This window comes from Lutra lutra, chromosome 9 (genome assembly GCF_902655055.1).
Source record: "Lutra lutra chromosome 9, mLutLut1.2, whole genome shotgun sequence".
In the NCBI taxonomy this organism is placed as follows: domain Eukaryota; kingdom Metazoa; phylum Chordata; class Mammalia; order Carnivora; family Mustelidae; genus Lutra; species Lutra lutra.
Window position 1 is genome coordinate 118486458 of NC_062286.1, and position 15187 is coordinate 118501644.

At 44.1% G+C, this 15187-nt stretch overlaps 1 protein-coding gene across 2 annotated transcripts in view; it reads left to right on the forward strand.

Moving 5' to 3' along the window:
* The window catches only part of MAPRE1 (microtubule associated protein RP/EB family member 1), a 33443-nt gene extending 23340 nt beyond the window's left edge, over positions 1 to 10103 (forward strand). For both annotated transcript variants that reach the window (XM_047745014.1, XM_047745015.1), the window contains exons 5-7: positions 734 to 855; positions 6588 to 6740; positions 8360 to 10103. In XM_047745014.1, coding sequence (XP_047600970.1) covers positions 734 to 855; positions 6588 to 6740; positions 8360 to 8416 — 332 coding nt within the window. In that variant the 3' untranslated portion in view covers positions 8417 to 10103. The remainder of the gene's footprint in view (positions 1 to 733; positions 856 to 6587; positions 6741 to 8359) is intronic.
* Positions 10104 to 15187: the final 5084 nt, after the last annotated feature.

Sequence of the window (15187 nt, forward strand, 5' to 3'; positions counted from 1 at the left end):
TACAGATAAAGAGATGATTAAAATCATGAACCATAAATTTACCTCAAGGTAGCCTGTTCTTGATTATTCTTGATTGTTTTAACCACTCTACTCTTTCCTTACTTTGTCAGCTTTTGGCTCTATTCACAGAGAAGTCTGTAAGTCCTAGTCAGGGCGCTGCTTTCCTCTCCTAACCCTCCTAACCTCCTTTTACAAGGTGAGCAAGATGCGGGTTTTGAGGTAACAAGTGGTAAGAGCAGTCTGCCACCCTTCTCTTCCCAAGCCAAGGAGTTTGAGGTTCTCAGATTGGGGCATCTAACTTTCCGGAGGGGAGACGTCAGGCACCCGGTGGCAGCTGGGACTGTGAGCCCCTCCTGGCATGAAGTTTGTCTTTGCTCCACGAAGTTACCCTCTGTGTGGATTTGGTTGGAGCTAGGTTAAGGTAGATCGTTGGTGTGCACCAGAAGGACTGTGTCGCTTTCAGATGATAGTGCTCTTTACCCCAGCAGAAAAAAGACCTCACAGAGGGACTGCTTCCCAGCACAAAAGATGGTGGCTAAAATTGGTACTTAACTCTGCTGCCATAGAAACCGCTCTGGGCAAACTCGGGAGTGCTGTCTTGCATGCTGGGCTCTCTACATTGGGTCCCTGCACCGCACAGCTGTGGAGGGCCGTTGGTCACAGCCTCTTCTTGTCTGGTGGGTTTTTTATCTTGAAGTTTCTCCTCTTAAAAAAAGCTCTGCTGCTCTCTCAGCTCCACAGAGGCCCATTGCAACACACAGAACTACTGCAACCCCTAAGGCTGGCCCGGGTGTGGTGCGAAAGAACCCTGGTGTGGGCAACGGGGATGACGAAGCAGCCGAACTGATGCAGCAGGTAGGCACTGCCTCTCTCCGAGACAGGAGTCGCTTCAGGAGAAAGGGTGCTGGGCAGCCCTGACCAGGGGAGGCCTGTCTCTGTTCTCGGAGGAAGGCCTGCTTTGTCTGCCTGCTGAAGCAGTCCTTCAGCAGGCGTGAGTTGTGAGCACTTTGGGTGCTGTGTGGGGACTGGGAGTGTGGGGGTGTGGGTGGAAGAGTGGGATCGGGCGTGTCTAAGATGTGTTAGTGTGACAGAAGCTGGTGTCTTTGGAGACCCGCCTGTACAGTAGAACCGTGTCGACGATCTCCGGAACACCGCTCAGCGTTCTGTGGGATTCACAGAGTGTCTCTTGAATTTTGGCTCCGACAGAAGATAAAGGAGAGTTTCTTTCTAAATAGTAAATAAAAAAGATTCTGCGGTGTCTGTGCTGAAATCCTGGGTCACTAGAGATCTAAGTTAGAGTGGAACTGGTGTGGAAAGCTCTTTTGTTCTTATTTGTTCTGTGATTTGGAATGTATGCTTCAGGATTAGTTAAATATCCTGAAGGTACTTAGCAGAGGTCACTGGATCTGAACAAAATTTAGACTTAGACATTTTTTTCACCAACCCTTATAGTTTTGTTTGTTTGCTTTTGGATGATTTTCTTCATTAATTCCAGTTTTAAAATCAAGGATGCTCTATGATTCCTGTGTGTTTGGAATTGAATCCTTTCACTTTCCTGAAAGCCAAGTCCTAAAACCTGGGGGCAGTGGCCTCACTTGAACCTGGAACCTCTCGTGACCCTAGCCAGCTCCTAGGAGATCAGGACCTAAGAGCCTGCCCAGAGATGATATTTGTTTGTTTCTTTGTTTGTTTTAAAGATTTATTTATTTGACAGACAGAGACCATAAGCGGGGGGAGGAGGGGCAGGCGGCGGGGGGGCGGGGAGCTGGCTCCCTGCTGAGCAGAGAGCCCGATGTGGGGTGGGGTTCCATCCCAGGACTCTGAGACCATGACCTGAGCTGAAGGCAGAGGCTTAACCCACTGAGCCACCCAGGCGCCCCTGGGTTTTTTTTGTTTTTTGTTTTTTTTTCAGTCTTTTGATTTGTGTGTGCCCTGTGCTTCTAGGTGCCGATGTCAAGGTACCTTATCTGGGCTACCATCCCCATTAGTGTGGCTGCCTTGAGTACCCTCTGGGGACTGTCACTGTGAAGTACAGAAATCCTGGAGAGTAAGGAGACTGCCCTGTAACTGTTGGTTTCTAGGCAAGGATGTACACAGGAAGCACAGGGAAGAACAGTGTTGCTAATGCCAAGGCTGGGTGGCCAGCCCAGGCTTCTTGTACTCTCTAGGAGAAGATGCAGCGGATTCTGTGGGACTGCTGCTCTTGGCACAGCTAATGTCCTGTGTGATGGGGCACAGGTTTTGGGTTGTATAGATTTGGGGATTTTTCTGGCTCTGTTGCTTCTACTTGAGGCAAGTCAGTTAGCCTCTCTGAACTTACTGTGTTGTGTGAAGTGGGGCTAATACTTTGCTCATAGTAGTTGAGCTGATGTTATGTCAGGTCCCTGGAATGGCATCTGGGATAAAAGAGGAAAATGGCTGTGGATAAAAAACAGTTGTGATTATTATGGTTCTTGTCCATGGTCTTGATAGAGCAAAATAGATTTTGGAGTGTCTTTTTTAAAAAGTTCACAGGAATCAGATTGTCTTCACAAATGTTAATAATAGGGCGCCTGGGTGGCTCAGTGGGTTAAGCCGCTGCCTTCGGCTCAGGTCATGATCTCAGGGTCCTGGGATCGAGGCCCGCATCGGGCTCTCTGCTCAGCAGGGAGCCTGCTTCCCTCTCTCTCTTTCTCTGCCTGCCTCTCCATCTGCTTGTGATCTCTCTCTGTCAAATAAATAAAATCTTAAAAAAAAAAAACAAAAAAACAAAAAAACAAATGTTAATAATAAAAACAAAAATAACGGACATTTTTAGAGTGGTTTGTCCTTGCTCTAGTGAGTACTTCACTTCTGCATAAGTCCTGTGAGGTCTCACAGATAGGGAGGTTAAATGACCTGCTCGGAGGGTGGAGTTAGCTGCCCAAGCCCTGTCTCCAGAGTACTGAGGCTTGCGCAGGCTTTCCTTTTTTGTTTTTTTGTTTTTTGTTAATATGAAGTTTTTTCTTTTTTCTTTTTTTTTTTTTTTAGGTTTTCTCCAGGTTGCCAGAGTCCTTATCTGTAACACCCTGTTACTGACTTCCTTGGCTCTTTTACCTGGTCTATCTGGCCTCTAGAAGTATTTGAATTTGTGGCCTTTGACAAAGGCGTGGAGGTCTGGGAGATGTAAATGATATGGGAAATAGAGCCAGACCAGCTTCTTAGGGCAAGAGGACAGCGGTGTATTCTACATGGATTACCTCATGTAGCAATTCTGCATTCTTTTTTTTTTTTTTTTTAAAGATTTAATTTATTTATTTGACAGAGAGAAATCACAAGTAGGCAGAGAGGCAGGCAGAGAGAGAGGAGGAAGCAGGCTCCCCGCTGAGCGGAAAGCCCGATGTGGGGCTCGAACCTAGGACCTGGGACCATGACCTGAGCTGAAGGCAGCGGCCCAACCCACTGAGCCACCCAGGTGCCCCAGCAATTCTGCATTCTTAAGGCATCCTGGAGTTTACTTTGATTTGATTTGAGTCCAGAGCAGTACTGTTCCAAGAGAAATAGAATGCAAACCAGAAATGTGAGGCACATACATAATTTGAAATTTTCTAGTAGCCACGTTAAAAAAAGGGAAAAGAAAAACACGAAATTTCTTCTAATAACCCATTACCCAGTGTATCCAAAGTATTACCATTTTAACATGTAACTAATACAAGTAATCGTCAGTGAGATACTTTATGCTTGAAGACCGTACTAGGTTTTTGAAATCCAGTGTGTATTTTTGTGTATTTAATATTTGCTGCCTGTCTCAATTGCATTGGCCACATTTCAAGTACCCAGATAGCCACTTGAGGCTCCTAGCTACTCTGCTGGCCAGTGCAGGTCCAAAGCATTCTCCCTAGGTTTCCTAGGTTATAGCTATTACTTTACTACAAGAGAAGGTTTAAGAGTGGCATTGATTACGAGCCACAGAGTTTTAACAATCTCCTAGGTAAGCATTTAGAGGAATGGGGAGCGAAAGCCAGTGACTTTCAGTGTATACTCACTGTTTCTTGTGGATATATCTTTTTTTTTTTTAAGACTTTTATTTATTTGACAGACAGATCACAAGTAGGCAGAGAGGCAGGCAGAGAGGAGGGAAGCAGGCTCCCTGCTGAGCAAAGAGCCTGATGCGGGGCTCGATCCCAGGACCCTGAGATCATGACCTGAGCTGAAGGCAGAGGCTTTAACCCACTGAGCCACCCAGGCGCCCCTCTTGTGGATATATCTTATTGAATGATATGGAGGAAGCCTGCTTTGGCCCCTCAGTGGGGCCCAGAAGGCTGAGTTCTGGTGCCCTTGATAATGTGTAGGCCAAGGAAGTTGGAGTGGGTTTGTGAGGGAGGCACTAGTGAACCATGAGTGATGGACTCCAAAGTGTAGCATACCTTTTGACTTCCCTTTACTCCTAAGTCACTAATGTGATTAGTAGGCCTCTTCCCTGGCTCTTGGTTCTTAGAACTCAAGATTTAAGGCAGCTTCCTACTGCTGGGGTTGATCAGCTCTCCCCCTCCTCCCCCTTTTTAAAAGATTTATTTTTTTTAGGGTGAGCTGGGGGAGGGGCAGAGGGAGAAAGAGGATCTGAAGTGGTTTTCTCGCAGAGCCTGATGCAGGGCTCGATCTCACCCTGAGACCATGACCTGAGCTGAAATCAAGAGTCTGACTCTTAAACTGACTGAGCCACCCGGGTGCTCCAGTCTTGCCCTTCTATCTTCTATCCTGTCTCATACTCCACTTTGTGGCTGATAGTTTATTTCTATACATGGTTGTTTATTTATTTATATTGTATTTATTTCATTGAAATTCTCAGTTTTTTTTTTTCTTTTTTAAAGATTTTATCCATTCATTTGACAAAGAGAGCGAGAGAGGGAACACAAGCAGGGGGAGTGGGAGGGGAGAAGCAGACTTCCCGCAGAGCAGGGAGCCTGATGGAGGGCTTGATCCCGGGATCCCGGGACCCCGGGATCATGACCCGAGCTAAAGGCAGACGCTTAATGACTGAGCCACCCAGGCGCCCCTGAAAGTCTGTTTAGAACCTTGATTCTGGTTTGGTCTGTTCAGGCCTTTGATGATGAACATTGAAATTAAGTAATTGACAGAATGGTCCTGGTGGTTCTGGACACCTGTTCTCATCTCTGGATGCTTCTTGACTGCAGCTTATGAAGAGGAGTTTTCTTCCACCCTCGGACAGGACTTGATCCCTTTGGCTATCTCTGGCTTCCTTGTGAGGCCATGGAGGAGCTAAAGCAGCTGTTTGCTTTAGTTTTTGCAGCTGGTTTAGAAGGTTGGACTAGATGATGATGTCTGTGGTGCCCTTCTGGCTCTCAAAATTCCCTGCTGCCTGAATTGCGCTCAGTATCTGCACCTTTGATTTCCTAGCTCAGCCTTCCCTGTGGCCCCAACCTGTACTTGAGCAGTACTGTTTAAGAGAAATAGAAGGCAAACCAGAAATGTGAGGCACATACATAATTTAAAATTTTCTAGTAGCCACGTTTAAAAAAAGGGAAAAAAAACCCATGAAATTTCTTCTAATAACCCATTACCCAATATATCCAAAGTATTACCATTTTAACATATAACTAATACATATAATTGTCAGTGAGATACTTTATGCTTGAAGACAGTACATAAAACCCCAGGATTTTATGCTGCATGGTATGCCGTATAATTTGTATTTCAGTGAGAGTTAAGTTGAATTCACATGTCATAGAGTTGAATATACTGTAATGAAGATGTGCGCTGTGCTTAAAATATAAAGGGCCATGAGAGTTCTTATGACATTTGTCACTGTTGGCTAAATAGAGTCCTGGCCTAGGCACTGAGATTTAATTGTTCACTGGCCTTTTGTGGGAATTAAACCCCTCAGCAGGAGAATCCTTTAGCATGTGTGGTGAGCTGGCGAGATGCTTGGTGGAATATGCTGGGTCTGCTCCCTGCCTCTGTGTCTTCTCTCCCTTTTGAAATTCTCTTGGGAGAGAGGGCCAGGACCTTCTTCTCTTCTTTTGAGTCATGGAGTGCTCCCCCCATCCCCAACCTAAGGCGGCCTTGTGAGAACCACTGAGTTCTCCATGCCCAGGTCGCTCTCTCTTCTAGCTGTCTTTGGCTAACAGTAGTCATCTGTAGTCAGTCTTCCTCTCCTGCCTTGCCATTTCTTTCCTGCTTCTCTGGACCAGACCCTCTCTTTCCATTGACCTCTACATGCAGAAAGACCTCGATTTCACTGACCAGTGCCTTGATAAGGACTCGGTTTATGCTTGTCAGCCACTTTGCTGGGCTGGGTTGTGGGTTCTGCCTCTGTATTTGTCTCAGAAATCCAGAGTTTTTCTCCTTGAACTTTTCTTAATCCTTGAGAAGTTCCTCATGATTACTGGTGTAGCCTGCCTCTTCCTGGGAGGTGTTATAGTCAGGGTGGCCATGAACAAGCCTACGTTATTTATCTGAAACTGAAGAAAATTGATACTAAACAGAAGTGGGTTTTGATCCATGTTAGTGTGATGGAAGACCACGTCTTCGTTTGGCTTAGCGATTTGTCTGATATGTTATTGGTATGTAAATGCTGAGTATCTCACCCTTTCCAATGTCTTATGCAGGTCAACGTATTGAAACTTACTGTCGAAGACTTGGAGAAAGAAAGAGATTTCTACTTTGGAAAGCTAAGGAACATTGAATTGATTTGCCAGGAGAACGAGGGGGAGAACAACCCTGTATTGCAGAGGATCGTGGACATTCTCTATGCCACAGATGTACGTGTTGACACCAGGATATTTTTTTGCCATTTTTCCATCTGAGACAAAGTTAATTTTATCTGGTTGTTTTCAGCAAACTCAGTGCTGGTGCTTGCCCTGTTCCAGGATAGCAATTCATCAAAAGACTTTGACCTCTCAGAGTCATTCAGAGGTCATCTCTGCTCAGCCTCAGCCTCTGCCTTGAGGTCTGTGAGCCTTTGAGGCAGGAATAGGACAAGGAGATGGCTGGCTTGCCCAGATTCTATGGTTTATGGCCGCTGATCGGTGATGAGTGCCACAAAATGCTCTTAACCCCACCATCCCCACTCCACCCCCTGCAACTTAGACCTCTCAGCTCCATTTTATCAGGCCCCCCTGGCATGACATGGGAACCACGCTTACGGCCCCTTTTTGATGTCCCCTGCCCGTAGTTGTCGGATTGTGTCTTTGTTCCTCCTGCCCTGGAGTGTGCCTGGTTCCCATTTCCTCTCAGTACTTTATGGTCTTGGGATCCATGTGTATTATTACACAGCTGAATCTGCTGATATTAATCATGACATGCTAGCTGATCAGGGAAGACTGATTTTTCCCTACATTTAGTTAGGATTTGGTATCTTGCTATGTATCTTGTTTAATGGCTTTGCTTATTTATAAATTCGCACACCTAGTAAGGTCTATAGGATCAAGCTACAGTGTATAAGTGTTTTATAGTAGCATGACAGTATACAAATATAAGGAAATATTGATATTGTCGTTAACACTATTCTCTAAATATGCCAAGTGAATTTCGGGGGATGAAGACAGATGACTGAAAAGATGATACTTTGTTCAGTAAATCCTTATTCTGGGCTTGCTCTTTGCCAGCTTCAGTGAGACAAAGATGATGAAGATATAAGGGTCCTTGGTCCAGTCTGAGTTTTATTTTAGTGGCATTCTATCTTAAGTAAATTCAGCTGTAGAGATTTAGTTGGAAAAAAAAAAAAAAGATGGTGGTCAAAGGGGAAGTCTGATTTTTCTGGTGCTGTAGCTGTTATCACATGCCGGAATGCCCTAGAGTGAGTGAGAGGTGGAAGCCGCAAATCGGCTGTAGCCTGTACTGTTGATGTTGGATCAGTCTTGGCAGCTCCTGTGGGATTATGAGTGTTTGGGGTAAACCCACAAGACCCACAGTGGCATGCACGGTCCTTAAGTGCCGTCAGAGGAGGGTGTAAAGAAAAGCTGGCTCTGTGGACCGCTTATTGCAAGGAGATCGCGTGGTACTGAACTTTCGTGATGACGTCAGGGGTTTTTGAGGGTATATTTTCTCTTTTAAAACAACCTTACTGAGGTAGGATTGACATAACGAACTGTACCCATTTAAGTACAACTTGATGTGTGACATCATCACCATAATCGACATAATTAAGAAATCCACTTTTCAGGATAAGTTTATGCTTAGTTTTTGCCTTTTGTGGGATGTGTTTCCACTAAGTGGTGGTCACGTGGCCTTGTGCTAGTAAGTGTCAAATGTGCGGTAGAGATAGGAAGAGCCGTTGACTTTGAGAGGCTGTAAATATGAGGAAAGTGGCCCTACGGTAGAAACTGATCCTTCATTTGGTACTGAGTAATAGCTTTTCCCTCTCATTTTCCCATTTTAGGAAGGCTTTGTGATACCTGATGAAGGGGGCCCACAGGAGGAGCAAGAAGAGTACTAACAGCCTGGACCAGCAGAGCAACATCCGAATTCTTCACTCCAAATCATGTGCTTAACTGTAAAATACCCCCTTTTATTATTCTTAGAGGACTCACTGGTTTCTTTTCATGAGCAAACAGTACCTCTTCTTAAAGTGCACTTTGCAGAAGTTTCACCCCTTTTCCAATGAGTTTGAGTTAGGAGCTTTTACCCTGTAGCAGAGCAGTATTAACATCTAGTTGGGTCACCTGGGAAACAAAGAGGCTGACCATGGGGCTCACCGAGTGGACGCTGGTAACACTGATTGCTGGAGAAGGTGTTTTTATGTGATACACTGAGGTGGAGACCTCAGAGAAATGTAAAGACTGATTTGAATTTTAAGCTAATGTGAAATCTTGGCAGAGAACGTTTTAATAAATAAATGCCTTAAGAGTATTTAAAATATGCTTCCATATTTCAAAATAGAAAACGTAACATGACAGGAGATTTTCGTGTTTGACATTGTGTCTGGGAAGGAAGGGCCAGACCTCTGGACCTTTGGAATCTGCTGTTCATAGGCCTTGCAGGGTTGCTTGAATCCTCAAAGGCCTAGACCTTGGCCCAAAAGGAGAGTTTAAAAAGTTGTTCTGTAAAGCCATTCGGTGTCCTTTACCAATAGTATCCCTGCTCTAAGAAGCAAGAGGCATTGTTGCCTGGATGAATAGAGGGTGTGTTTCAGCCCTGAGATGTTTGAGTTGAAGAGCTTGAATTTCATTGAACATTTCTCTGACGATTTTTCCAGTTATCCCTGAAATTTCTATGTATTGTGTTTTTTGGGAAATGAAGTGTGTCCAGTTTTTAAATCTAACAACTACTTTTGGGGACTTGCCCACATCTCTGGGATTTGAATGCGGGTCGTGTCCCATTTTACTGTCTTTTAAGTTTACATTGAACATGTTTCTCTTCTCTGCTCCCCTCGCCCACTGGGGACTCCTCTTTGGCTCCTTAAAGTTTGCTGCTTAGAGTGTAAGTTCAGCAGGCAGGTGGTCACGCTGCAAGTTCTTTCTGGACCTCTGGCAAAGGGAGTGACCAATGAAGGCCATCGCTACCTTGGGATCTGCAAGGCTGGGTGTTCTCGGTACCTGCTGTCCACCGCCCTCCCCTGTTATCGGAATACTTTGCCAGTGCACTAATCTCTTTGGAGATAAAATTCGTTAGTGTGTTACTAAATGTTAATTTTCTTTTGCAGAAGATACAGTACCGTGTCTGAATTAATTATTAATATTTAAAATATTTCATTCCTTAACTCTTCCTCATTTGCTTTGCCCCTGGCCTGTTCAGTTCCTTTGTTTGGCAGAATTCTGCAAAATGTGTGTCACCCACTACTGAGATTATTCAGCCCCTGATGTATTTGTATTGATTTGTTCCTGGTGGTAGCTTGTCCTAAAATGTGTGTAGAAAGCAGATATTTTATGATAAAACTGTTGTGTAGTGCATGCTCTGTGTGGAATTCAGAGGAAAACCCAGATTCAGTGATTAACAATGCCAAAAAAATGCAAGTAACTAGCCATTGTTCAAATAACAGTGGTGCTATTTCTCTTTTGTGGCCTTTTAGACTTTTGTTGCCCTAAAATTCCATTTTATTGGGAACCCATTTTCCACCTGGTCTTTCTTGACAGGGTTTTTTTCTACTTTAAACAGTTTCTAAATAAAATTCTGTATTTCAAGAGTGTCATGTCTTCTGAAATTTGTCTTGCCCTGAGTATATTCTTTTAGGTTCAAATGGTAAGATACCGATTCTTCTTTCTTAAATTCAGAGTGATCTTTTCAATCTTTCACTGTTTTTTCAAATGTACTTATTTCTAAGCCTGTTCCTTTTTTCTCCGTTCTTCACATTACATTTCTCAGCCTCCTGCAGTTAGACATTTTCATGCTACTGTGAGAGGTCTTTGAGAAGTCCAGGGCTTGGCCCCAAAGCCTTGAAGCCTTTTCAGGTGGATTCCTCCTGAGAACTACAGCAGGACAGTGCTTGCTGGATGCCATGGGGAGATACTTTCTTCCCCCCAGAAAGTATGTTTCAAAGGCAGTGAACACAGTCTGAATCTATGAAATAACCTGAAATTGTCATTTTCCCCTCCCTTTTAAAACTCTATGCCATAAGAAATGAGTTCAAAAGGAGACTTGCTGCCATTTTCAGTATGAAATAAAGATAATGGGTAGGAAGTAGTTTCTCTATGATTTTTAGGGTTCTTGCCACAGTTATGGATGCTCTGTAAACCCAACTTGATGATTTTGCCTAGGGTTAAATCCGTATTACTTCCTCTAGAAATTAATGGCACGATACCTTCCTTGAAATGTCGTGTACTTTCAAAAGGAATTTGACACCCCATGTGTTGGCAGTCTACAAGAAGATGCCTCCAGGTGTGCGTGAAGTTGGTGAAGATACTATGGGGTGATGCCAACTGAGAAGTTACTTTGGAAGGAGTGAAGCTGATCTGTGTGTACCTCTGACCTAAGTCTGACGACCTTGTTCTTTAGGCTGATACCTATAAAATCTTGGTAGGAATAGTTCAGGTTAGGTCTTTGGTGCAGTTAACTTGGATAAGCTGTTTGGTTTGGTTGGCGAGTTCTGTGTTGCTTGAGGAGAGGTAAACACATGGGTCCTCTGGCTGGACTGGGATTTAAGATTCACTCAGGCCGGTAGTCCTCAAACTAATGGGCCTCAGAATCACCTGGGGAACTTGACTCTGACAAATTTCTAAAGTCTCATCTCCAGAAATTCTGAGTCAGAAGATTAAAAATCTGCATTTTACTGTGTCCCTCAGGCAACCTGGGCTTGATGTAGCCCTCAGATTTGTACTTTGGCCTGCAAGTTCAAGTGTGAATCTGACAGGGGAACATCAGATTTGAGTCCTTGCAGGTCCCTCCTAACTTTGTGATTTCTGAGCTAATTGATCTCTCTTGTCTGACCGCTAAATGGGGATGATGATGTTGGCTAAAGTGCCTTGCTCACTGGGTGCTGCTAGTTGGGATCAGAATGAGCTGCTAGAAAAAGCAGCCACAACGTTAGATGGCCCCGTATGGGTGCTTCAGATCAGCTGACGTTCTTTAGAAGTTCTAGATCTTTGAAAAGTTCAGGACAGAGTTTTTGTATCCTGAAAATCCAGGAGGGCACTGCTTCAGATAGGCTTCAGGTACTTTGTGAAATAAGTAACACGTTCCTTTATTGTTTCCTTTTCAGGTAGGTGGTGGTATAGAGGAGTCCAGCTCCTTTAGGCTTTCAGACTATGATTTTCATCCTGTTTTTTCCTGAGGGAAATTGAAGTCTAACCACACGTTTCACCATTTTCCTTGAAATGTTCAGTTGTGATTCAGTAATTCAGATTCATTGATTTAAAAACTTGTATTTATTTCAAGGTGTACTCTGTAGGATATAATGTGGTGTTAGACAGGAAGCAGTTTTGCTATAACCGAAGTGACTCCAGAGAAATTTTTCTTTAAGGAATATTTTACAAGGTTTGGCATAAGGAACTCCTTTTGTGATGTTTACCACAGTTCACCACAGTCCACAAACACAACCTCGGCTTTAAGTCTGATGAACGTAATGAGGTTAGTGCGGGTGACCCACATCTGGCTGGTGTCAACAGAGAGTGTGGCAGTAGAAATAATCGTCCTGAACCACATGGAACCTGAGCCTGTGGTCAGTGCTGATGTAAAAATTTAGGACGATGTCCTACTTTTGAGTTCACACAGTGCAGGTCAGCCACCAAAGCCTAGAACTTTGTAGATGGTATTGAGAGAGAGATTTAGAATTGCAGAGTGATCTGTCAGTAGTTGGCAGTTCCATCACATCTTACCTTAAAAGTTAAAAAAAAAAGTCTCCCTTTTCCTGGTTTATTTGGAGTGTTTTCCCCAGTCTGCAGGCATTGTTGGTGGGGAGAAGCTGGGTGTAGGCATGAGGAAGAGAAATTCATTCTTTTTACTGAGGTCTTCAACTTTCAGTTCTGGTTGTAGAATGAGATTTGGGAAGTTGGTAGGTGTGATTCAGCCCATCTGGGTAAGTCTTAACAGAGCTGGCTTTATGGGTTCTTCCTAGTTTTCCAGTGGGAGCAGAGATGAGTTTCTAAGATTCAGCCTTAATGTGTGACTCAAAAAATTGCAGTGTAGACTATTAAATAAGTCCAGGGTTAAACTATACAAGTGGGCAGACTGAATATATAAAAGGAGTGTGTGGCTAGAGTCCTCTGACCTTTACCAAAACGAATGAGGGAGTCAGTGCTGTGGTTGGGAGGCCAGGGACCAGCGATTGAGACCGTGGTCCTCCTCCAGGCCTGTATCCTGGGTCTCCAGAGCACATCTTTTCATTGGCTCAGTGGGGCTCAGTGGCTCAAGGGTGGTTTCCCCCAAGATCTTTTCTGGACCAGAGAGAATTACTTAGGTTTGTGAAAAGCTGATAGGATACTGGAGCAGAAAAGAATGGCAGAGTGCCTAGTTCTGGCAAATGATGCCCCAGGGCCCAGTTTTCATCAGGAGAGGGACAGCTTTGGTTCAGAGAAAAGCACAATGTTGTTGTTGTTTTTGCACAATGTTTCTCAGCATCAGCTACATACACTTTGAAAATTTGAGAAAATTCTCACAGTGAAATTGTAAAGTACAACTTCTGTGTGTGTGTGTGTGTTTTTTACGATTTTATATATTTGACAGAGAGGGAACACAAGCAGGGGGCATTGGAGAGGGAGAAGCAGGCTCCCCGCAGAGCAGGAAGCCCCAATGTGGGGCTTGATCCCAGGACCCTGAGATCATGACATGAGTAGAAGGCAGGCACCTAATGACTGAGCCACCCAGGCGCCCAACTTCTGTGTTTTAATTAATGTTTTGACTCTAGGGTTGCCTGGGTAGTTCAGTTGGTTAAGCATCTGACTCCTGATTTCAGCTCAGGTCTTTTTTTTTTTTTTTTTTTTTTTTTTTTTTAATGAGAGGGAGAGAAAGAATCCCAAGCAGGCTCCATACCCAGTGTAGAGCCTGATATGGAGCCCAACATGGAGGCTGCATCTCCCAATCCTGAGATCATGACCTGAACCGAGACCAAGAATTGGTCACCTAACTGACTGGGCCACCCAGGTGCCCCTTAGTTCAGGTCTTGATCTCAGAGTTCTGAGTTCAAACTCTGCATCAAGCTCCATGCTGGGTATGGAGCCTCCATTAAAAAACAAAACAGAAAAAAGTTTGACTCTAAAAGAAGCAACTTTGACAGAAGTCACAGATGGTTCAACATGTGTTTGGCCGCAGGCTGTAGGGAGAGCTTTGCTAATACAGCAGTCCCCCCTTATCTGCAGGAGACACATTTCCAGGACCCCCAGTGGGTGCCTGCAACTGCACCTAGTACTGATCCCTTCATACACTACGTTTTTTTCCTATACAGACATATTTATGATAAAATTATTTACAAATTAAGCACAGTAAGAGATGAGCAACAATAGAGCCAAGTGGAACAGTGTACTGTTCAGTGAATGTGGCCTCAGAGGATGTTAGCCTCCCATCCTCCCCACTTCTTGTGATGATTTGAGATGATGCAACCCTTGCATGTAGATGCGAAGTCAGATGAATGACACAGGCACAATGACGTAGTTAGGCTACTGTTGATCTTGTACGCTTAGGTCAGGAGGAGGAACATCTGCTTCCTGCTCAGTGGGCTACGGGTGTCAGAGACTGCAGAGAGTGAATCCATGGGGAAAAGGGCCTGCCCTACGCCCATCCCCGAATGGCTGTGCAGTACAAGACTACACGAGCTGTGCTGGGATCTGTCATGGGTTATCCTAGTCAGGCTCGAGTGCCCTGCAGGTTCCTTTCCTCCCTTGCTTGCTCACCAGTAGTTTTATTACGTTTGTATTAATAGTTCTCATAATGGGGGGGCCCTGTTGATATATTTTGAAGTAGTTCCAGTGATTTTAAGGACTGTCATACCTCATGGTCATCCAGATTTTAGCATTCTAGAGATTTCTAACCCAGTACCACCTTTTTTTTTCTCTTGGTATATGTTTTTTAATAAAATGATGCCAGAGTTAAACGTATAATTACATACGATTGCTGTTTTTAGTTTAAAATTTAAATCCTGCATGATTGAATGGAATAAATTATTTGTGTTTTTTACAGGTAGCTGTAGGCTATCCCAGCTTGCCTCTGTGTGCACCACCCTCCCTATTAATTATTTAAAGGCTGAGAGAAGAAATAATTCAATGTTGAATGAAATAAAAATAATTAAAAACATTTCCTAAGAATTTCTAATTCTGTGATTTAATATTTTCCCCCCAGTCTTTAAGAAGAGTTTTTCTTTTGGGGGGAGGAGGTGGGTAAGTACTTACTGAACCACACTGAGAAGCTGTCTTTTTTCTTGAATCATGGTATTTTGAAATCTTTGGCATTTGAACCTGCATTAAAGATTTAGAGAGTGTGGGGTGGGGGGAGCAGAGGGAGAGAATCCCAGGCAGACTCCCTACTGAGTGTGGGGCTCAACGTGGGGGCTCCATCCCACGACCCATGAGATCATGACCTGAGCTGAAACCAACAGTCTGCTTAACTGATTGAGCCACGCATGTGCCCAGGAAGAACATTGTTTTAAGTGTCATGAGGGTGGGTGGAGTAGTTGACCTCAACTAAAGGTGTGATCTTTTTTTTTTTTTTATTTTATTATTATTATTTTTTTAAGATTTTATTTAGTTATTTGACAGACAGAAATCACAAGTAGGCAGAGAGGCAGGCAGAGAGAGAGAGAGGAAGGGAAGCAGACACCCTGCTGAGCAGAGAGCCTGACGCG